At 36.2% G+C, this 25,055-nt stretch overlaps 1 protein-coding gene across 1 annotated transcript in view; it reads left to right on the forward strand.

Annotated features, from left to right (window-relative positions):
* Positions 1 to 25,055, forward strand: part of itfg1.S (integrin alpha FG-GAP repeat containing 1 S homeolog) — a 101,652-nt gene that overhangs the window by 70,259 nt on the left and 6,338 nt on the right. The window contains exons 13-16 of the mRNA XM_018260672.2: positions 539 to 582; positions 3,268 to 3,346; positions 20,183 to 20,307; positions 21,032 to 21,114. Coding sequence (XP_018116161.1) covers positions 539 to 582; positions 3,268 to 3,346; positions 20,183 to 20,307; positions 21,032 to 21,114 — 331 coding nt within the window. The remainder of the gene's footprint in view (positions 1 to 538; positions 583 to 3,267; positions 3,347 to 20,182; positions 20,308 to 21,031; positions 21,115 to 25,055) is intronic.

Below are 25,055 nucleotides of genomic sequence, written 5' to 3' on the forward strand. Positions count from 1 at the left end.
CCCCTATCTGCTCTGACTCTACATGTTGTCAAAAGGATAAAGTGCTCTTGAACAGATGTTGTGTGAGTATTAGCAATCTGAGGAGAAACAGTGATGGAAAAGTTAATTGGTCATCTGCTAGAGTAAATCTCTGACTTCAGTTTCATAGGCAGGGAACAATCTGTCACTAGTAGAGTAAATGCAAAACAACCCATAATTTCATTTCAAACGTTGAAAAAATAGAGCAAAAATGTGTTCAACATGTTCTTCGGCTGTGGTGAACTACAACTCCCAGTATCCTCAGTATCCAAACAGTATTTGACATTCAGTGGTTTTACTATTAACTTCAATGTTACTAATCTAATAACAAGAGTGTAACCTCTATTTCAGAGATCATTTGGTAAGTACATATATCAGCCCAGAAAAAGCAGCCATTTTAGGGTTTAGATTTTGTCTATACATTTGTCCAGATAACTTTATAGGCATCAACAGCAGAGGGTTTTCACAGAATTTAAATCACTTGCCCTGACTGGTAATGTTTATCCCTCTCTTTCTACAGTGCTCAGCGGGTTTTGTTCCAATGACTGCCCTCATCAAGTTAAGGTAGGAAGCTAAACAAACCTTACATTCTGTTTGTACAGTCTGGAGACATTGACTAACCATCCAATCACGTAAAGTTCTAATTTAATTTACTAACAGCAAATGTAAGAATTTCGTATTTTAAGCAAAGCTTTGTATTTTATTCTAGCCTAAATTGTACTTGTGCTTTCTGCTTTCCCACTTCAAAGCCACTATTATTGCTTAATTATTATTATTAACATATTTTTATAAAGCACCACAATTTTCTGCAGTGATGTACAATAAAAGCATATGAATTACATACCAAAACTTATAGTTACACGAGGTAAAAATATGCCCTGCTCAGTAGAGCTTACAGTTGTGTGTATTTGTGATTAGTGTATTTAGAATTACGCTTAAGAAAAATATACCCCCTAGACGGAAGACATGGGCAAAGTATATAAAAAAGAATTTTGCCTTCTTCATCATTTGTGTATGAAGGTTCATTAGACATTAGTCAGTGTGTTCGTCCTGTATCCAATTAATCATTTTATGTTGTGCTTCAGGTATAAAGGGAAAGTAAAGGCCTGCATGCCCACTATTGTTGTTTTCTATATGTTCCTCCATACAAGAGCAAAGCAGATCAGACTGCAAGGACCTTGATTTCTTAAATGCATGTCAGTAAGGCCTGCTTTCTAAAGCTTTTATACAACTGATTTTCATGAAAGCACGAGTCCCAAAAGCATTTCTGCGCTTTGAAAAATCTGTTCCATTTTTAACTTTCTTTGAAGATTTCCATCCCTCTCAACTCACTTCTTCTTTGCCTGCCCTTTTTTTCTGTGTGTATATTCAGCATAATAAATGGATAAGGGCTGAATGGAAAACTTAACCTTTTAACCTGCATTCATTAACTTAAACATATGAACCTTCTAAATCCTCAGTGTTTTTCAACTTTACATATTACCATACATTAATTGCCTATGTAAAGGCAAATAGGGCATCTACTTTATTTTTATATGTAATAGCTGAGTGACCCATTAATTTCAGCTTTTATTTACCATATACCATTTTCTATGGGTTAGAATCTTACATACACTATTACACTAGTGTTTAGTGGCATTGCCACTATACAGTGGGGTGGTATTCTTCAGCTTAAAAGCCTCATCCTTCTTCCTCCATACATAGTAATGATCGTTATGGCCAGCAGTTCTATTTTAATTTCATCTGACCTGAAAACCCTCCTCCAAAAGACCTATGATGCAAGCGTCTTTGTGGTCACTAGATTTTTTTTAATTTGTATGTAATTGTTTGTACAGATGCTTATGGGATGCGCATACACCATTTTCTGTGCTTTGGTCATCAATGAGGCTTGGGAAGGTCAATGCATTGATGCTGTCCTTGTCCAGCACTGAAAAAGGAGGTCATATAAAATCTTAAATGTCATAACTGACAATTCAATTTTAGGTTATTTTTCCTTAATAAACAGGTCAGTTTGTTCAGAGATCTGTGTCCAAAAAACAAAAAAAGTTCTCCCTTTTCTAATCAGCAGCCTTCAAGTAGCTCATCAGTGGATCTTCAGTTAATATGTAATACGTTTTATCAGTACCTGTTCAGAAGTTCTTAGGGATGAGGAAGTGATAGGAAGCGCTAAATTGAAACTGTCTTCCTATTTTTGTTTGGTGCCAGAAATAACAGAAACATTTAGATATTTTTTAATTAAAACAATAGGCAAAAAGTGTGATCAGCACATGCCCTATTCATTGAACTCATGTTGAAAAGGGATGTATATTTTCCCTTTAAGTCATTTTACAGTGTCCTTCTCTCTGCTTTCACTCAATCACTTGCCTTCATATTTGCATTGCTAGATGAAAGCGCTGAGAAACAGCTATTTTCTGCACCATTGGATAAAGAAGCTTAAAAGACTATATTGAGTGTTTCTGACTTTGTTCTGCTCTCCAGCTTCCTGACCTTGTCTGTCAGTTCACTCCTCATGATGGAATCCATTCATCATATACTATGACACCCATTCCTGCCCATTCCAATGTGGAAAATCGCATGTTTTTTTTTTCTTTTTTAATAAATAGTATAGGTATGATAGGATCTGTTATCTGGATTGGTTGGGACCTTAAGTTTTCCAGTCATTTGTATTACCATACCGCTAAAAAAAATCATTTAAACAATAAATTATCCCAAAAGGCTGATTTAGTTAGTTGTTAGGACAGAAAAAAAAGCAATTGATTGTTTTCTCCATCTGCATTTGTACGGATGCCGTTCATCTTGGTGTGTATAAAACATGAGCCAGAAGGCAGTTGTCAATAGCCTATGAGAACTTTGGTTTCTTAAAACAAACTGGAGCTTGGGCAGAAGTTCTTCAGTGAGTTAAATTAAATAATGGGCCAGAACTCTGACTGTAAAACTACTAAAGAAAATCGACCACTCTTTAAAAACTACGAAACAAACATCATCTGACTAGCCTAAACAACCTGAAGAAAATCTGCCTGGAAGAATATATCAAAATTCACTGAAACACTACATAAAATGGCATAAAGCTCTTACTGCTACAAAAGGTGATTGCAAAATATTGGTGGAGGGACTGAATACTAGCAAACCGCTTTTTAAAACAATGTCAAACATAATCTGGAGTTTCAGAGAAGCACACCATATTTTTCCAATGTACAGATAATTCTTTAATACTGCTTAGTTTGTGACTGTTCTTGTTTTTTGTTTTAGCCTTTTGGCGTAAATCAGCCTGGTCCCTATATTATGTATACAACAGTAGATGCAAATGGATACTTAAAAAACGCATCAGGTAGGTCACGTTTTCACGTTAAACTGATTTGTTTGTATTGTTTATACAGCCAAGCCATGATAATATTAAATTATATTGGTCAAGTTTTGCAAAGAGTTTGCCATTAATTCTATAAAAATAAAAAGTTATTTTTGTGTCACAGTCTTCTTGTTTATGTCTAATACATTTATAAATGATTATTGTCTGGAAAGGCTGGAAGATTGTAAAACACCCTACACTTTTATTTTTAATTATTATTTTTGCTATTTTATTAATTTTACTTTTAAAACTATATAGAAAAATATAAAAGTATAAAAAAATAAATAATTAGGAAAACACAAATGTTATGGCAAGTAGTGTACGTGATAGAAGTAACAGCTCTTGTCAGTTGCTATAGCCAATTTGAGTCAATTGTTAAGGTTACTATTTATATAAAGCAGTGCTCTCTGTGGTACTCTTGGTTTCCTAAAGAGTCGAAGGTGCTAAAGTGTACTAACTGAAGACATGCACATTTCTGGAGATTTCCTTTTCACTAGTTTCTCTGCCATTAGTAAAACTGAACTGAAGAAAACCGGAGTATGAGTATTTTTCAGTTGTTCCCTAGGTTTACATTTTTTTTTACAGTCTATTCAAAGTTTCAGAATTACATAAGATACTTTTGGTCTAAGACTTACCACAGACTTTCTTAACCAATTCAACAACAATTTAATAAAGGGTGGGCAGATTATTTAGATTCATTAGATGATGATAGAAGACAATTTATACAAAAAATCTTCACATTATGCATTACCCAACTATATTTGAATATAGTGGGTTAGGGAAAGGCTCAAACACAGACGTATAAGTGATACAGGTCTTAGCTATTTCTTCTTTGTTTGTTTCTATATTTTGTAGACCTTGGTAATGCAAGTTTGGTTGCAGATACATAGCCATTTGCCTGATGGAATCTCAAAGACATAGATCAGCATTAAAACAACTTAAAAATGAATATGGCTAAACATTTCATATTTTATATACTGAACATACTGCACCAGCCTAAAGTTTCAGCTTCTCAATAGCAGCAATGATCAAGGAAATCAAACTTGCAACAGGGGGTCACCATCTCAGACTATGTCTGTGACAATCCCATGCTCAGTGGGCTCTGAGCAGCTGTTGAGAAGCTAAGCTTAGGGGGTCCTCGCAAATTATCAAGCAGAAAATGAGGTTGGTCTGTAATTTATGATGATACAAGGCTCATCTTAAATTCTGATGCTAATTATACTGGTTTCTGTGCTGTCATGTTGTAATTATCTGTATTAGTTACTAATCAGCCTTTTATTGTTATGTGTACTGTATATTTTGAGTCGGACCCTAAGCTCAGTAACTCTGCAGCTCAGAGCATGTGCAGTGCATCAGCAGAAAAGAAAATGGCAAACTACTGGGGCATATTTGGAGGCACAGATCTTCCCCGCTAAAGGTCTGTGGTTGCCTTGGGCTGGTACAAAAGCGCAAAACATAATGAACAACATTTCTAGCCTACTTCTTTATTTAAGTTTTAGTTCTGCTTTAAAAGTGCACCTACTGGCAAAAAATATTATTAGGTGCGGGCTAATAGAGCCGGCACTCTGGTTGTGGGTAACCACAACTTGCTCATTGTGCGCATGTAGATGACCTCAGAAGCAGATTATGCACATACGATCTGACCGACATGGCCACTGGCACCAGGAGCCTAGTGCTGACAGGGGACCATTAAAAAAAAAAACTAATGTTACCTCCAACCAGAGTGTGGGCTCTATTAGCCTGCACCTTTGGTTGGGGATAATGTTTTGTTGGCAACAGGTGCCCTTTAGTTAGATCCAGTATACACACATATCATGGTTAGTTGCTAGATTAGGTATTCCTCTACGCTTAGCAAAACTGAGCTTGCATATTCTAGTGGTCACCTTGAAAACCACTGCTCTGTATGCACACTTCTTTGTGTGCAACCACAGTATTTTAAAGCCAGTTAAGCTTTGAAAAATTTAAAAATGTGCAATTCTTGGTTTCAAACACTGAAATGGTTTTAATGTGACTTTCTTCAGAGGGGGTGGGGGTGGGGAGCACGGAGGTGGGTGGGCGCTAGGACCATGGGGCTTGGGGGCGCCACTGAGGGAAATCTGGCCCTGTATGTTACTTTACAATCAGAGTTTATGGGCTATTCATAATTTAGTCATAAAAAACAACTGCAGGTATGGAATTTTTTTCCAGAAACCTGTAATCCAGAAAGCTCTGAATTACAGGAACACTAGCTCTCACAGAATCCATTAAAAAAATTTAAAGGATTTTTTTTAAATGTATTTCCTTTTCCTCTGTAATAATACAAAAGCACCTTGTACTTGATCAAAGCAACATCATTTTGTACTGGTGGCAAAAAATCCCTACTGAGTTTATAATGTTTCAGTGCTTTTAAGCAGACTCATGGTAGACAGATCAATTACTGAAAAACATCTGGAAATCCCCAGGTCTCAAGCTTTCTGGATAATAGATCCCATACCTGTATAAAATCTGAAAGTTTTCATTAAATTATTTTAGATTGAAACATATTGCTTTTTTTTTTTTTAACAAAAATATATATTTAAAGGAAGCACAAACTTTTTTTATCAAATCTTATCAGACTTATTCCAGACTTTGAGAATTAACCGTTAGTAAGAACTGCTATCCATTCAAGCACATTTTAAACTCCAAGAAGTTTATATCGAAATTCTCCACTGCTCCCTGCACTAGCCAGGCTGAGATAGTGGATTCAGTGAGCCATGCAGACTGAAGAGTTTTGAGGCTTTCATCTTCGTTTCCATTAAACCATTTGCATTTTGGGTGCCAAAAAGTTGTTGAAAAAATAGAAAAAAAAATAATTGACTTTTAATCAACAATTTTGAAAACTTAGAAATTATCTGATAAAGAAAAAAAATAATGGCAAATGTTTAATAATATGTATTTCTGCATTAGCAAAAAATGTGTGTACTGTTTATTCTATTAACATAGTTGTACCCATTCCTCACATGCTGTGAGTATACCCATTACTCCTATTTATTTTTCATTGGAATACCCATTACTTCCTTTACAGGTATGTGATCTGTTATCCAGAATGCTTGGGACCTGGAGTTTTCTGGATAAGAGATCTTTTTGTAATCTGGATCAACATACCATAAGCCTACTAAAAATCATTTAAACATTAAATAAATCCAGTTGGATTCAATCCAGTAAGCATTAATTATGTCTTAATTGGGATCAAGTACAAGGTGCTCTAAAATAATAATAATATAATAATAAGCTTATTTTATTATTATTATTTATTAAAATGTCTCCATTGTAGATAGTATTTAAGTTTTTATTCCAATTTCTGGATAACAGGTTCCGGATAACAGATCCCATACCATTTTTATTCCCATTTGTAAACTATAATTAGTACATTATAGTTATTGGAAGTAATAGGAGGCAATAGTGCCCTTTCAAATATTATAAGTAGATAATGTAGCATACATCCATTGCCTGGTGATGTACATGCTTCAGCACGTGCAGTTATTGCCTTGTGCTCTGACTTTTAAGGGCAATAACATATGAGGAGTTTTGTCACCATAGGGAAATAGCATTTTTGTTATTTTGTTGCAGCATCTCCTTTTTTTTAAAAAAATGTTTATTTTATTAGAAATAAGTGGAGCAGCACATAATCATGTAATTGTATAGTGTAACAACTTATCTCAAGTAAAGTAAAGCAAAGTATTTCCCATTATGGTCAAACAATGTACTTTTAAGTTTTACTTCAGTGTAATGAACATGTTTTTTTGTTTAGAATTTGAACCAAACAAAAATGCACCCAAGATTTAGGAAGGTATAAGGGTGGTTGAAAGGTTAATGAAGCATTTTTATCCAAGGTGACCAGACTTTTAGGTATTTGTTCAGACAGCCCTGCCTGGTATTGATCAGTTTGTACAGAGGCAGGTCACAATACAGCATTTCTAGAGGCCCAATTAAAAGTTTAATTTCAAATTCATGTGAGTTTTTTTTTAACTCTAATCAATTCAAATATACTCTAAATCCAATTGGGAGGTTATTTAACAAAAAAATAGTCTAAAACTCAAACTAATATTAACAACCCGAAAACTCGAATTTGACTATACTCGAATTGAGTCAGGAAGGCTATTAACATCGTCAAATGGGTCACTGAACCTCTACCATTGACTTGTACATGAACTCGGCAGGTTTTAGGTGGTGAATAGTCGAATTCTAATTATTCTCAGGGTGTAGGTTTGATTAATCTCGAAATTTGAATTAAAATTCAAATCGAAATTTGCATAATTCACAATTCGAATTTGAGAGTTTTGAACAAAAAAGAAATTAGAAAATTCAAATTTACTATTCGACCCTTAATAAATCTGCCCCCTAATCTTAGTCTATAGCAAGATATTTTTATGTACTCTGTTGCCTGCAAGGGGGCGTGATTTCCCGTAGGCCGGCAAAACATCTGTGTGCCATTTGCCTGGAAGTGTTAGCATTATAATCTTCCTGAAATCCAACAATGCCCAAAGTGTAGCTTCAGCTGGTTTCACTGATCAACATTTCTACTAAATATAAATACTACTGAATCATATGCTGTTCATTTTACACAGCTGGTGAAATGTTTATCAAGACTGCTTATTTAGTTTATTTTCTCCCACACAGAATATACTTTCTCTTTTCCTTATATCTAAACATTAGTTAAATAATTGATTTCCCATTCCCATCGAATGTTTTGTAGAGTCAGTATCATCAAGGTATTTTTTATTATTATCCTTTTAACTATAGGGGCTGATTACCGAAGCTTTGATGTTCTTTACTGAATAATAATGATGATTAACGCTTGGTAAAAAATACCAAAGATTTCATGTGTAACTTTTTATTCTGCACTGAAACAATTTGTTTTAACACAAAAAAGCTTGATCCGAATTGTTAATCCCTGCTTGCAAATTGAATCAACTGTAATATTTTATATTTAAGCTACAACTGTAGCCATACAATTCCAGCAGGACTGCAGGGCTCACATTTAAGTAGCAGTTAACAAACAAACTCTTTAGAATACAGTGGGTTTCAGTATTTAGGTACCATTAAACAGTGATCAGATGTCATTTACTGTTATCTACATACCAAGTGGTTAAGGGGGGCGGATTCTCTAAAGGGGGAATTGTCGCCAGCGACTGCTTCGCACACATCGCACCACTTCGCCAGGCGCAAATTCGCTACCACTATGCTAATTCACTAATATGGCAAGTTGCTGCCTTGGCGCCGAACGCTGGCGACTTTTCGCTAGCGTTACTTCGGCAGTGAGAGAATTTCATAGCGAAGATGCGCTAGCGTTAGTTTGTGCCTAGCGAAAATTCGATAGTGATCTTGCGTTTAGGTCAATTTGCATACAGTGGGTAATTTAAAGTTGTATGCAATTCTTTATTATAAATGTTGGTGCAAATGCTTGAAGTTACGGACAAGAGGACAAGAGAGTTAATATAATGCCATACACATGTGCCCACTGTAAAATTAATGTTCCAGATGTTATAAAATGTGTGACGAAAACTGGTTACCCCAAAAAGTAAGTTAGGACTTTTGCAGCCAATCCCGCTTAAAAAAGGAAAAGTCGCCAGTGTTTTTTGAACTTTAATGCATTTTCAGCACACAGGATATGATGTAAGTGACAGAAGATTGAGGAAGATCTGGCTTCTTTTTAGCACTTCGCCTGGTCTGAGGTGGCAAAGTCAATTCTGGTGAAAGAGGTAACGTTCAGTAAAATCCTCACTTTAGTGAATTTGCGGAGTAACGATCACTCGCCAGAGCGAAAAGTCGCCTGCCAATAGAGTGCGAATGAACGCTAGCGACGGTCCTGTTCTCCAGTGAATTGTCACCTGCGCCTGTTAGTGAATTGGCGATGTGTCTGCAGCTGCCAATGCTGGCAAAAAGTCGCTAGCGTTAGGCACTTCGCATTTTTGTGAATCTGCCCCTAAGAGTATTCCTTTATTAAATAGGACTCAATGCTAAAAAAAAACAAAACATTTTATTTGGTGGCTTTAACCAAGAAATTTACCCCTATATGTAATAAATGTATTATGTGCCCAGGAGCAGCCATAGCAGCCAATCAGGTGTTTGCTTTTAAACAGGTGATCAGTAACTGCTACCTGCTGGTTGGTTGCTATGGGTTACTGCACCTGGGCAAAATTAGTGCCTTTTATTGCATAACTCCTCCAACCTTTTAAATATTATTGCAAAATGTTAAAATTTGGTGTTTATGTTCCTTAAAGCAGACAAGTGTTGCAAGTAGAATTGAGTGTGCTAAAACCAATAAAATATAATCTTTTACATGCAAAACCAAAGGACTTTCATATCTGTATTGTAAATATGTTGTAATTTGTTCATCAGAACTAGATTTGTACATGCTCCATTGGTTTAGTCAGACCTCTGGTGAGATGCAATTATGGGGAACAGAAGTTTTCCAAGGAACTGCTGTGCTTTGACCTGCAAATCAAAACGTGAACTGACATAAGCTGAAGAAACAACGTCCTTAAAATTTTCTATGTCATACTGATCTTAAAGGAACAGTAACACCAAAAAATTTGTGTTTAAAAGTAATGAAAATATCAAGTGCTGTTGCCCTACACAACTGATCGGTTTGCTTCAGAAACACTACTATAGTTCATATAAACAAGCTGCTGTGTAGCAATGGCTGAAATAGAAAAAAGGCTATATGGCACAGGTTAAATAGTGGATAAAGGATAACATCATTATGTTCTACAGAGCTTATCTGTTTTATTCTGCGTAACTTGACCCTTTCTCATTTGAATGGCTGCCCCCATTGCTACACAGCAGAAACAGTGTTTCTGAAGCAAATACAACAGTTTTACCAGTGCATGGCAAAACTGCATTATATTTTTATTACATTTATTGACGTTACTGTTCCTTTAATATGTAAATAAAAAGGTTTAAAGCCTTATTCACACATGCAGTATACAAATGCACTTAGTTAGACCACAGTTATAGTATCAAATGCACATCTACGTGACTGCTTGGTTTGGGCAAAGTAGCAGTATCATGTAAACATGGCAGTATCCTTCAGTATCTAACTGCTTAAAGTACAGTGTCGGATGCAAGTTGCCATATTTTTTCCACCAAATTTTAACTTTATTGTGGCAATGCTCCAAGTTGCCACAATTGTGGCCAATGCTTCAAAACAAGTGCAACTGAACTCGCCTTTTTCTGTAAATCAGTTGCAAGTTGTGCTTAACATTTTCAGAGTGGGCTTGCATCACTTGTGTGTAGCACTGAAACATATTATTCTTGCTGCACCTATTGACATAACCCTCTGGGGGGACCCCAGAATTACCACCATATTCAGGGTGACCATGAATCCATGGTCCCTTGGCAGAGGCTCATTTGAGCAAAATTCATTAGAAAAGTCAGGATGGATGCAGTGGTGTTTTTAGCTATACATAACTGCAAAGGGATGTGTTTAGATACAAGTACACTTGTAGCTGTTAATAAATGACTCTTTGGGGGTTTTTACTAAACAACGAATGCAAAAATCGATCTTTTTTTTTTTTATATATATATAAAATCAAACTTTTAAAAAAATCACAAATTCTTCTGAATTTATTAAACCCCGAGTCTTTATCTGAAAATCCGGCATCTCAGACCTGTCGAGGTTGCATATAAGTCAGTGGGAGAAGTCCCAATGATTTTTTGATGTGCGCTGGGTTTAGGGCAATACCCTGGTGTTTTCGGGTGAAAATCACGAAAAAATCGTGAAAATTGGATCAAAAAGTCAGAAAAATTTGTGAAAGTCTTATTTTTTTTCCTGCAAAGAAAATTTTTGGTAAAATATAATAATAAATAAGTGTAAAAAACCCAAGCAGATTTGATTGGAGTTTGTTGCAGAAAATATTGAGATAAATTCGAACTTTGATAAATAACCCCCTTTATGTTTTCATTTCTAAAACAAACACGGCTTCTTATACTATTTCAAATTGGTGCATTTTTGGGAATAGATTTCATTAGTATTCAGTGTTATAAGAGCACTATTTGCAATGTCTGGGATGTCTTTACTAAATTTCCTTAAATATACTTAACATTTTTGGGCACCAAGACCAATATTCCTCATTCTACATTTTCCTTCCAAATATTCTTGACTTCCGGTTTTTACAGCACAAATGACTATTTGTGCTGTATAATTTAAATGAATCTCTTTTACACGCACTAAAATCATTTTCAGATCTTTAAGGCTTCTATTTCCATAAATTAAGGGTGTTCACAGATTGGCAGGGATTACCTTATAGTTGCAGTCCTTGGAGAAAAAAAAACAGCTGTGAGATTGTGCTCAGTTCTTCGAATGTGCTAAAATAAAATACACAATTGTCAACTAAAAGCACAGCTGTTATACGTGAAAAGAAATCTTCATTTGGCATATAGATCTATGTGACCGTAAAGCTTTATCTTAACAGTGGCAGCAGAGATGCTCAGTACTTAGATTGTTCTCCTTAGCATAGTAAAAAGGCAGTGGTTGCTCACAGTAACTCATGAGCATATTTTAGGCACCAAAGGATTATACTGTAAGCGCTTTAGGGCAGCAACTCCTGGTGCTTTGATTACTGCAGATGTATTACAGCACAAATATTTGTGCTAACAACCAGAGATCTTAAAGGGATACTGTTACCGGAAAACATGTTTTTTTTCAAAATCCATCGGATAATAAGGCTGCTCCAGCAGAATTCTGCACTTAAATCTGTTTTTGTCAAAAGAGCAAACAGATTTTTTTAAATTTCATTTTGAAATCTGACATGTCAGTTTCCCAGGTGCCCTCAGTCATGTGACTTGTACTCTGATAAACTTCTGTCACTCTTTCCTGCTTTACAGCAAGTTGTAGTGATCTCAGCCCCTCCCTTCCCCCCTAGCAGCCTATCAACAGAACAATGGGAAGGTAACAGGATAACAGCTCCCTGACACAAGATAGCTTCCTGGTAGATATAAGAACAACATTCAATAGTAAAAATCAAAGTCCCACTGACACACCTTCAGTTACATTGAGTAGGAGAAACAACAGCCTGCCTGAAAGCAGTTCCATCCTGAAGAGCTGGCTCTTTCTGAAAGCACATGACCAGGCAAAATGATCTGAGATGGCTGCCTACACACCAATATTACAAATAAAAGCAAATACACTTGTTAGTTCGGGTATGAAATTGTATATGGTAGAGTAGATTATTTACAGTGTAAACAGTGTAATTTAGAATGAAAAATTACACCATAAAAATCATGACAAAATTCCTTCAAAGTATAAATCCACAGTTTAGTATTTATGGGAAAGTAAGCAAAAGCCTGATACACTTTTGCTTTCTTATTAAACGTTTGTGCATGTATGAAGAGAAAAGTCCTCTGTGCTAAAAATTGTGTATTTTCCACCCAAAAACCCACATTGTGTACACGATGAAAGAAAATGTAATTTTTAATGTATTTAAAGTTATTTGGATTCAACTACAAATACATTTTCTGTTTTCTTTGTACATTTCTCTGTTTTCTGTGATGGTGATGGAGTTGGTTCCCATGAAGGTCTTTCAGTTAGCTGTCTTTGAACTTTGAGGAGTTAGAGCCAGGATTGCAGAAAATGTAATATTTGCGTTTACAAGAATGTATATTTGCAAACCTATAGCATTAACTTTTTTTTATTTTTTTTACTCAATGTGTATTGAAAAGTTGCTTTGAACAATATTTTCTTTTATTATGCATAAACAGTTTTTAGTTGAAGGACCCCTTTATGCTCATATGAGATCTTCGGCATAATAAAGTTAAGTAAAAAATGCTAGGCAGGCAACAGTTTGAAAGAAAGAACTGAAGATGAACAGTAAAGCCAGAAAATGATGAGAAGCAATAGAAAGTAAGAATAAACATAAAATTGACCGCTTCACAGTTGAAATGTTTTTTGGTTGCTGGGGACAGTAGCAAATAGCATATTCAGTTGCAATAGCATATTAACACCATAACACCACACAAAATAATACAATCAAAATGAAATTATATATAGATAGATAGATAGATAGACAAATACAAGAGTCCTCTGCACTCAACCCATTATCAATATATTTAAGACATTTTTATTTTTTTCTATGGAAAAAAATCTCATTATTTGTTACTGTAGGGCTACCCATATACCATGGATATATTTATCTTGTCTTTTGCTTCTGCATCAATGAAGTGTCACATTAACTGACTAAATAGTGTAGTGTGCATAGAATTATTATTCAGTCATCCAAATGAGCAAAAATAAAAGCTATAGCATTGTACAATAAAGTACTAAAAATGCATTGATTATGAAAGGGATGGAAAGTGTCAAACTTTATGGATAGCCCACTAAGAATCAGTGGACAAGCATCCAGGAAAATGAAGCAGTATGACCCGATCCTAGCACTCATTGGTATAGCTGTGCCAAATAAACAAATACATCTTCCCTACTTTCTGTCTTTGCTAATTTCCTATTATTTAGCTAATTCCTTTCTTGAGAATCCTGTACCATGCTGCCAGTATGGAAGGCATAGGGTATCACTAGCTGAATAAGATTTTCCAAGTTTTGGCATTACAATTCTTTTAATTTAAAACTTAGTGCCACCCTAGTGCTGAACGGTTTAACCTGTGGCCTTTATGTAATAGGCAGAAAAGGGAACAGAGACTGGTTTCTTTATAATCATTCTTTGGGGTTGTCTTACATAACCATCCCTTTTTATTAATGTGTTCTGCCTTGTTGCATGAAGAAATAATGATTTAAAAATGCTATAGGATATTTTTTGTTCTGTGTACATTTGAGCAGATTTAAAATTACAATTTTTATTCATTTCCCTTAGCAGATATTTATCATTTGGGAGTGAAATAAATGCTGATGTGCCCTTTGGTTTGAACTAGTCTTAGGAGCTTTGAGCTCTCAAATGTTTTTGAGAATTTTGAGATTTTTTTAATGAATAAATATTTAATCTGGACCTTTGATAAACATCCACTTATGGTGATATCATTTTTTCACCCCAGCATTGTAGTCCTCACAAAATACTCGAAATACCCATGTCTGCCATTGCAGTTAATGTCTGGTGAACGTGGTTAAAAAAAGCAAAATCAGCACTGCCATAAAAAAAGCCAGGAATTCCTTTTCATGTCTATTCATATGTATTAAAACACTTTCACTATTATAAATCCAAATATTTATCAATAAAATGGACTATAAAAATTATGCAATTACTATCCATCTATAACTCTGTCTTCGTATCTGTCCAATATTTATTAAAGGAAGAGTAAAGTGTCACTCAAACCTTATATAATGTGGACAGTCCCATGCGATGTTTATAAACTAGAAACAAACAAACATTATATTTGACATAATGCCTAAGCAGTTCATAAGGTGCAATGATTTCATGAACAGCAGGATTCCTATATTCCCCCATGAAGTAGTTTCAAGTTGTTCTGGCAATTTTACAGACATCCATCTTAATATGAAGTGGCAGCTGATGCAGTCAATAAATGTAACATCGACAGTGCACAAATTAAAAAGTACTCCAACTCAGAAAAAAAGTAATTTCAAAGGGTTTAAACAAAATCATGCTCCTGCTTTCACTCTGACTAAGCAGTTGCAAAAATAGAATTACTTTTATTGATTGTTATTTAGCATGTTAGCTAGCTACGTTTTCTGGGGTGAAGCCATTAGTTACAAGACTTGTTCGCATTCTCTGTATATGTCGCAAAGAGTTCAACAAAAATGAGTGCCTACTGTTACCATAATAGTACAGTCAATAGAGAGACGTACGTCTCTATGCTGTTTAACTTTTTAACGGCAAGATATAAAAGGCTGATACAGAGAGACACGTATTACTGTATATTTAAACTCTGTATACCCTTCCTATTTACAGTGCTGAGTACTGAACTTACTACAGGGGTTATTTATCAAAATCTGAAAACACTGTTTTCTGAAAACTATTCTGACCAAATCCACACAGATTTCCCCCCCCCCCTATTTTTCAATAAAATTTTCTGAAAATATCTTGTGCAGAGGGAAAAAAAACGTCAAAATTGTTAAAAAATCAGAATCGTACAAATTTTTCGGATTTGAGGCCTGAAACCTGCGACTTTTTCGGATTTGATGTCCGAAAACTAAAAAATCTTCAGATTATTGAGCAAAACCCAGCGCAGATCAGGATTTAAAACGGGACATCTGCCATTGACTTCTACATGAACTTGGCAGGTCTGTGTTGCAGTACTTTTTAATTTGGACTTTTAACAGCATTGGGGTTTAATATAAATTTGAGGTTATTTTTTTCTACGAAAAAATTTTGTTTTTTCCCCTTTAAAGTCCAACCAGAAAAAAACGGACTTTAATAAATAACCCCCTACATGAGTTTGATGGACAGATTTTTCAATAATTGTATAGGTCTGTGGAACCCTTTAGATTCCTGGGAAAGGAGGAGCTGTAACAAGGAAAATAAGTATACATATACATACATGTAAGATTTTCAAATACACAGGAAAAAGCTAAAGTAAAAGTGTAGAAACCATTTAAAAAAATGGAAAGTAATTATTTCTGAGAGTGTTTTAACACACAGGAAGCACAAATCAATACTTCCAATGCTTTTGTTGGCTTACAAATAACATTCTTTTCAGCTGAGGAGAGGTCTTTGTCACAATCTACAATGTGACTTTTTACAGGAATTTTTTTTTTTGCTTAGGTTGCATATTAATCTGTGATAAACAATAATCATCACATGAGAATAAATCCAATACATCTGAGACATGGTTACATAAACACAGATACTGCTGAGCATCAGCCGTTTGTTAAACATATTTCTTGCTGGTAATTTGTGCAATAGCCAGGGCCGGATTTACATAGCGGGCACCCCTAGGCCCACTGCCGTTCGTCTCCCCTGTCCCATACCCTTCATTCATTCATGCTCATGCACAAATTTTCATCATCAGGTTGGGCGCACTGGGGATTGGCACACAGGGAATTAAAAAAACAATTGTATCTCATGTGCAGCACTAGAGCTTCAAAACTAATGTGGATGTGGTTGGGCAACATGCCGTCCCCCTAAAATCCTGCTGCCCTAGGCCCGGGCCTTGGTGGCCTTTCCAGAAATCCGGGCCTGGCAAAAGCTTAATGGAACTATAGAAGGCATGCAGAACAGTATTTTAGTAAGGCATCTACAAGTAAATCCAACTAAAAACCTATGCCCACTTGATTTTGCTTGTTTGGCAGTATGTATACATTCAGGCAGATTTAACTAAATGCGAGTTTCCAGTTTACCACTAAAAAACTCATCCGCTTTCTATTCATTCTTACGGCATTTTTCGAAGTGTATTTATCAGCGGGTGAAAGTTAGAGTTCACCATCTCATAAATATTCTTCTAAAAAACCCATAGGAATGAATAGAAAGTGGATGAGTGTTTCTGTGGTGAACTTGAAACACACATTTAGATAAATTTGCCCCTTTGGCTCATTTTGGCCTTCCTATAATTCGGAACTTTCTGGATAAAGGGTTTTAGGATAATAGATCCCATACATATATGGTGTGTGTATTACTTTGCTTTATAGTTGGATTGCAGCTCATGTTTTTGTTGAGTGGACAAGCTGTTTACCATTTGAACTCCCCAGCAGTTCAAGCAGTGAATAACATTAATTACACGGTGTGGACAATTTCCATTTTTACTGTGGGTGGTGAGAAATGACAGAGTGCATTTTCCCTACAGACTGTCAATTCAAGGGTGTGAAAGAACAGATTTTTGAGCTATTGGAGAATTAGACACTTTGTTCATCGTCTCCGTGACGAACAGTGACAAGCAAATTACACTGGAACAGCAGTGTTAATGATAACCTGTCTTATCATGCACCCAGCAGCCGGATACCAGCATGAGCATATTTACACCAAAGTTGAACACAGCAAGCAAGGTTTTCCATACTGTCCTTATAAAACGCCACAAGATATTATATTCTCAATATTTTCATCGAATTCATAACCACAAATAAAAGGTTAGTCTTTTAGACTAACAATAACTTTATCACATCATACGTCCCTTGTTGCTTTCTGTTTAATATAAGGTAGGGCGATTTCTCCCCTACAGTTGCTTGGCTTGCCTCGAAAGGGTGTAGTCTAATTAACCAGCAAGTTGTGGATTGTTAAAGGGAATAAACTTCTCATCTGCTGCTAGGGATAATAAAGCTTATTTTCATTATGTATGACTGATTAGCTTGTACATTATTGTATAACATGGCCGTAGATGTTGATGGTTAAATAGCACTGGTCTGGTTGCTACTTACAATTGCTAGCCCATACATTTGTGTGATTGCATAATATTGTGGTAAATGTTATTATAAGGCATACATTTGGTACATTGAGGATACTGAATACATCTTTAACCTTATTGGTTAAGGGTGCCTGAAGAAATATTGGGCAGAACAGCAAGTCCTTAGACAAAAATGTTAGTATGGCAATGTTTTGAACATGAACCTGCATTTGTGAAAGTTGTGCCTTGGCTGAGACAGTCAGTATAGCTCTTCCCTTTCACACATAAATAACAGTATACAGAAAAGGCCTGTTTTTGTGCTGAGTCCTATTCCTTGTTGGTTAATGCTTTTCAATAAAGGGAAACTAAACATCTAGGCAATTTTTAATTAATAGCACTAGTGCATGTTAATCCTTCACCAATCATATCATCTTCACTGCCCCAGTATTAGCATGTGCCCATAGCAGCTGAAGAATTGCAAAACAGCTGATCGGTGTTGGTAGGCAACATGTTTGTCAGCATTACTTGCATTTCCAGGTTGTATGGCAGTGATTGGCTAGAAGCAGCAAGCACACCATAAGTCATGGCTCTGACCCAGCTCAAAAAATGTCAGTAAATCAATGTCAAAGTTAATAAATGTATAAAATATTAGTGTATTGGTCACCCTGTTAAGTTCAGGGCCTGTTTAGGAGACAACCTCATAGAACTCTCCATCATCCTAGGCCCCAATTTTATTGCTTTGGGTCCTACTACGAGATGAGCCCCACAGTCTGGAAACGTCTGGTTTACATACTTGTTCTGTTAAACAGGGAAAACATTATGTGAAACCTTTATAGGTTATTTATAGGCTATTTTCCAAGCTTTTAGGATAAGTAGGTTGAGTCCCAGAGGTTACCTGATTGTCAAAGAGACCTAGTTTTCTTGAATGGGGGAAAACAAAATGAAAAGTCAATTTTAAAAGATGTCTTCTGATAGGTGGATGGTGCATTCACTAGATTTTAGTGTTGTTATTGTGTTTAAATAAAAAAGTATATATTTTATTATTTATAACCACTGCAGTTCTGTGTTTGAGTGGGAACTCAAGGAACTTTGCACAAAACAAAACACTTACCTTGATATGCTCATGTTTGCATGTAGCTATTTTATGGAATATTGTGGGTTGGTAAAATTGGCCTGTGTTGTGATTGGAGAGGAATGCGTGTTTCTTGTAATAAAAGGATGAGGGTATAAACCGAGGAAATCATTTCTGTTCCAGGGCAGCTCAGTGAAAAGGACAAACAGGTAAATTCCCTCTGTAAAATATAAAATAGGCTGAATGTTTAAAAGTGAACACTAAAGATACCAGTATGTTAACTATAGGCCCTCAGCTTCATAGGTTATAGATGGCCGTATTAAAATCAGTTCAAACTAAAGCACTTGCATTCCATTGGTCCTGTCATTGTATAAGCCAATACATGTTAGCCAGTGTGCCACATAATGACTGGTGTGCAGTTAAGCAAACAGTACACAGTCAGTACACTCAATAATCATGGGCGGGAGCAACAGCATTTATATTGCCATACATTTTTATGGGAGGTTGGGTACCGACTTAGGGTATATTTATCATGCTGTGTAAAAAACAGCAGGATAATAAACACCCACCCCTTGAAAAATTCGTCCATTTATTTTACACAGCTTTTTACAGTTTTTGGGGTTTTTTTGGCTAATTTTGTTTTACATACTACAATAAATGTGCCTCTTAAAGTATGAATCTTCCTTACATATTTAGGACCACAGGCTGCTATCGGGTTCATGAATATACTGTCAGTGCTCGCCTTGTTTTTTATTCAGTTGGGACTTGATGGTATTACGTGCTTTCTTGTGCATTCAGCACCCAGCATAGTTTGAATTCAAGGGGTGAGAATCAAACCGAGCCATTAAATGCACCAGCCTTCAGCTACTCTCTTGATTTTCAGAAGATATAGCAAATGGCCTGGTGCCAATAAAACTTCACGTGGACACGAATCTTTGTGCTTTTGGAGCTTTATATTAAGGAATGAAGATCAGTTATTTACAACATCTCAGATCTGCATCACCTACTTATATCATAAGTGCTGTGGCATTACCCACGTTGCTTTAGCTAGCTTTGTTTTTATCTCCTCCACTTATTTAAAAACCTGTGATTTGATTTATTTAAAGCTCAGTGATCCTACTGTGACATTTGCTGTGCCCACTGATTATTTGGACTTTCGTGTAACCGACTCACTGCAAAGCAGATTTGTTATTGCATGAATTGTGGTTCTTATTCAACCACGGTATTGTATGTGATCATTGGCATACAATAAATTGGTAGATTTAAATAGGGGGGACATTTACAGGGGCATTTTAGATCTCTGTGTGTGTGAATATATTCTGCATTTATTAAATAATGATATGATAATATTCTACACAAATAATTATTTCTATTCTGTCTTTATGTTTACATTTTAAGAGTGTCTTTTTAGCATTTGAACTATTCTATATTACCCGGCTGTGAATGGGAGAAAAAAACAGACACATGCCCAGTTTCTATTGACAGTCATTATTTTTCTTTCTTCCCAGTTGGACAGTTGAGCCAGTCAGCCCACTCAGCTCTGCAGCTGCCATACAACGTTCTGGGGTTAGGACGTAGTGCTAACTTTCTCGATCATCTGTATGTGGGAATTCCTCGTCCTCCTGCAGAAAAGGTCAGAACACGTCTTTCATTCAGGAAAATCAATAGTTCTCATTTAGTATGTAGGTTGCTGCTTTTCAGTGTTTTTTTTCAAGAATAATCCTCCTTTCTTGGAGATGTTAGTCAGCGGTTGCTAAATATAATTAAAAGTAAGCTCTTCTTGTAATAGTCAAAATATAATTTGAAGAATGTTTTTTAAAAAGTTATTTTAAAGAATTGTATATGTCCTTTTTTACCCAAGTGCTTTCAGCTATCTTATTACTACTAAAACATCCTATGATTTTTTTTTTAACTATTGACCCCCTTGATCAACCTCCCCTGCACCCTCCCCAGCTGCGTTTTGAAGTTTGTCACAGTGCTGCACCACATTCTAACATTTCCGAGTCATCCATTGGTTAGAATTAGCCTGCATTTGCATAGATGTAGAAATAATTACAGGTCAACAAAGAAAGTATTCTGGATAGAATAAAAAATAGTAGGTGTGATGACTATAGTTTGGAAAAAGGAGTACAGTTATCAGTTTCATTGTATGTTGGAACCGTTCTAGAGGATGACAATTTCACTACAAAATACCATTGTGTCCAGTATTTCTCTTTACATCTTCAGGATGAACAGAAAAATAATCAAGCATGAACCACTGCTGTTGTTTGTGACTGTAAATGTTTGATTTCCTGTCTTTAAAAACAAAAGATCTATTTACTTAGTCACCTGTGAAATATTGTTTCCTTGTTTTATAGCAAATACGGATGCAAGAATGGACTGCAATCATTCCAAATTCCCAGCTAATTGTCATTCCATATCCACATGATAATCCTCGGAGGTAATAATGTACAGTGTTTTGCAAAAGCAAAGGCTTTTTTTTCTTTTGTTTTTTTTTTTTACTCCCTTACTTTATATATATTTCCAACCACATATTAAGTAATATGTTATTATTATTAAATGCATCTGTCTTTTAAATAGATGATTATGTACATTTATAATGTACAACATGTTTAGCAATTTGTCCACAAATCTTCATTTTCTGTTTTGATAAAGGTATACTGTCAGGGTAAGATGTTTTTTTTTTCTTTTATTTATTTATTTTTAAATGCATCATTTGATAGTGCTGCTACAGCATAATTTTTCATTGAAATCCATTTTTCAAAAGAGCAAACAGATTTTTTAATATTTTAATTTTGAAAGCTGACATGGGGCTAGACATAGTCAGTTTCCCAGGTGCCCTCAGTCATGTGACTTGTGCTCTGATAAACTTCAGTCACTCTTTACTGCTGCACTCAAAGTTGAAGTGATTCACCCCCCCCCCGGTCCCCACAGCAGCCCATCAGCAGAACAATGGAAAGGTAACCAGATAACAGCTCCATGGTAGGTATAAGAACTGCAAAATAAAAATACATGTCCCACTGCAACACCTTTAGTTACATTGAGTAGGAGAAACATTAGCCTCTTCCATAGTGCAGCACTGGCTCTTTCTGAAAGCACATGACCAGTAAAAATAACCTGAGATGGCTGCCTACACACCAATATTACAACTAAAAAAATTCAATTGTCGGGTTAGTAATGACATTTTACATGGTAGAGTTTAAACACTATTTTAGAAATAAAAACTACACCATAAAAATCATGACAGAATCCCTTTAAACAGGATTTTGGATGGTTGGATATTGTGTAAAGGCACTAGCAGTCTTCATAAATACTCATGATGAATAGAGAGGAAATTACATTTACATGATAGGAAAAAAAGAAATTTAAATTTATTAAACAATGAAGTGCATTAACATTCTGAAAACAGAAAATGATATCCTGTATATTCAACAAGAAGAATGCAGATATTATTCACTGAAGGTTTTATGCGTTAGAGCATCTCTGATCTAACTGATATAGTAATGTATTATCAGCGTCGGACGAGGCCCTGATCGCGTGTTGGTGCATGCGCGCCGGCGTTCACACCACGCTTGTTTTGTGCATGCAAACCAGCGCACCGATGTTTGTGCATGTGTGCGGGGGGGCCTGCAGGTTAGTGACCTGGTGGGCCCCCAATGTCCAGTCTGACCCTGTGTATTATTAACAAGTAATACATGGAGATCTTTTAGCAACTAGATGGTTTGTTTTTGTTAAGCCTAGAGAAGTGATGGAATAAATACCCCTTTTGGGAAGCATTGCCTATTCAACTTATAAGCCATGCGTTTCCTATATTAAAAAATAACATGAGGACTTGTGCAAAAGACACTTATGGGAAGCTGCTTCTCTTTGCAAAGTAATTTTCATAGTTCTGAGCTCTTCTGAGTAAGGTCCAGCAAAACGGGAGCTCCTGCTTATACTAAGACATGCAGCGACTACGCATACTTTACATACAAATAAAGTGCCCATCTACTATTAAATTGTTAAAAAGATCAGATTTCCCTTCAGATGATTTGATTTTGCCCTAATTGCAACTTAAATGCAGATTTGTAACTCGTCTGGCATTTTAATTTTTACATGTTTTCCTGATGGAAATCCAGAATATGTATTGATTGTGATTTCTAATTAAGGTTGATTGTGGACAATTATTATTTTGTGGAATCACTTTGCAGATCTATTTATATTTAAATTTCCTTCATAGAGAAGAGCAATAATCAGTCTTTGGCTAAATGGATTTAAATAAAGCAAAATTGCTTTCTAAATGAGGTGTTTAGGCTGATTATCTATCTAGTGCATCTAATATTGCAGCTGCCAAAATAACCTTTCTTTTAATAACAGACAGATCAACAATGTAAATTCATCACCGGTTCTTCTGAAGACAGAACAGTTACATAAATTGAATTCCTGCTGTTCATTTCCACAGCAGCCAGTTAATTCCTGGAACTTGATATAACCTTTCCAAATGCATCTTTGTTAATATGTATATATTGATTTTGTTCCTGTGGTTTGTTTCAAACCCAAGTTGTTTTGACATAGTCTTAAATCAAAACCTTTACAATTAGCCTCTAATTCTTAATCACAATGCAAGGCAATTTAATTGTCAGCAGGGAAACCTATTTTAAAAGGCTTTTTTGGCTAGGTTAAATTTGCAGTTCACAAGATGGAGGTTAAAAGAGCACTAACGCCCCAGTACCGTCCTTCAGTATTTTAGAAAGTTGGCTGGTAAATGATTCAGGCAACTTTTTGCTTCTTACAAAAAACTGAAAACTGATAGTGATAGTATTGTGTAGCTTGTTGCTGGCTCTCTGCCCGTAAGTATCTCTGCAATACCATAAGTATTGCCTCTTGTCTGTCCTCTGCACTCCAACTGCATACTGTAGGCAAGCAGGCCAACCCTTGCTAAAGACTGAAACCTTTTCTTTCTGCAGTCAGATTTGGTTGGTGCAGGGTTGAAAAACTGGTTAATGGCACTGTAATATGTAGGTTCACAGCTATCTGTCATTGAGTGTAAAGACAAACACCTTGGGGGGGACTCCCCAAGGTCATCTTACCCCTTTGCTGTGGACCATCCATTTTGGAATGGGGCAATGTTAGAAATTTCTGTGCAAATGTGATGTACACTTTTGTCCGAGGTTCAGTTTTGTACAAAACTGTAGGGGGCCCAATGCTGCAGATAGTTTGCCGTGTACACATAGGGTTGCCACCCGGCCGGTATTTTACCAGCCTAGCCGGTAAAACACCTGCCAAGGCCGGGGTCGGTATTACAAATTTACCAGAAATGTAGTTTCTTCAGTCTTCTGGACATCATGCATTGTTGTTCTGCCCCCTTTTGCATCACAGTGTGTGGCTTGGCCACCTTTTGCATCACGGACCGCCCCCTTTTGTTGCTGGCCCCCCCACCATCCGGTAATCTTTTTCAGAAAAAGTGGCAACCCTACGTACACATGAGCACTTACTATGAATAATTAGGTGAACAAAACCAAAAGCAGGTCAGTTAACAAAGAGAAAGCAGAAAGCGCTACACATCTCTGGTGGAAATCCAGTCAGTGGTGATAACCTACTCTCGCTATCATGGCTAGGCCACACAAAACAACCCAAGGGAAGTGTCTCCTTAAGTCCTTTTTGGTGCTACAGTGTCCAGTTTATATATCCACCTGGAAGCTCTCTGCAAGATTGTAAGGTCCCTATTCGCTCCCCTTTCCAATGGTTGGAAGTATGTTGCCATACACTTGAAAGTAGGAAGAGAGTGGCTCATGTACAGGCTGTATGGCATTGCCTTCACATATGGCTTAAGAGTGGTGGTTCCCAATCTGTTCCTTTAGTGTGGTACTGTTTTTACCCACATATAGTCCACATGGGTATATGGTAATATATACCATATGAGTGGAAGTGCACTTCAGTCTGTGGTATATTTTGTACCATTTACCTGTTGGAAATCTGATCCCAAGGCTGTACATGGCATTTAAAATAAGCAGGTTTTGTCTGTAATGTCAACCAGTTTTTTTTACATTGATGGTTTATGGTCTGTTCAGTCCTTCAAGCTACTGTCCTACTATAGCTTATGATGGGTCTAGGACAATGCTCCCCAACCAGGGGAGGCTTGTGAGCAGCATCTCTCCTGTAGGCTACCATTTTTCAAATACTAGCAACAAGAAAAACATACAGATATAAAACAATTACAAAGTAGCAAATATTCTGTCTCAGATAGCAACAATAAACCTTGTTTTTTTTTTAGGCTGCCAGTCCACATAGGCCCTTATCTGGCACCCTGGAACATATATAATGCTTGTGTTGCTTCCCAACTCTTTTTACATCTGGATGTGGCTCATGGGTAAAAAAAAGTTTTGGGAGCCCCGGTCTAGG

The sequence above is a fragment of the Xenopus laevis genome, chromosome 4S (assembly GCF_017654675.1).
Source record: "Xenopus laevis strain J_2021 chromosome 4S, Xenopus_laevis_v10.1, whole genome shotgun sequence".
In the NCBI taxonomy this organism is placed as follows: Eukaryota; Metazoa; Chordata; class Amphibia; order Anura; family Pipidae; genus Xenopus; species Xenopus laevis.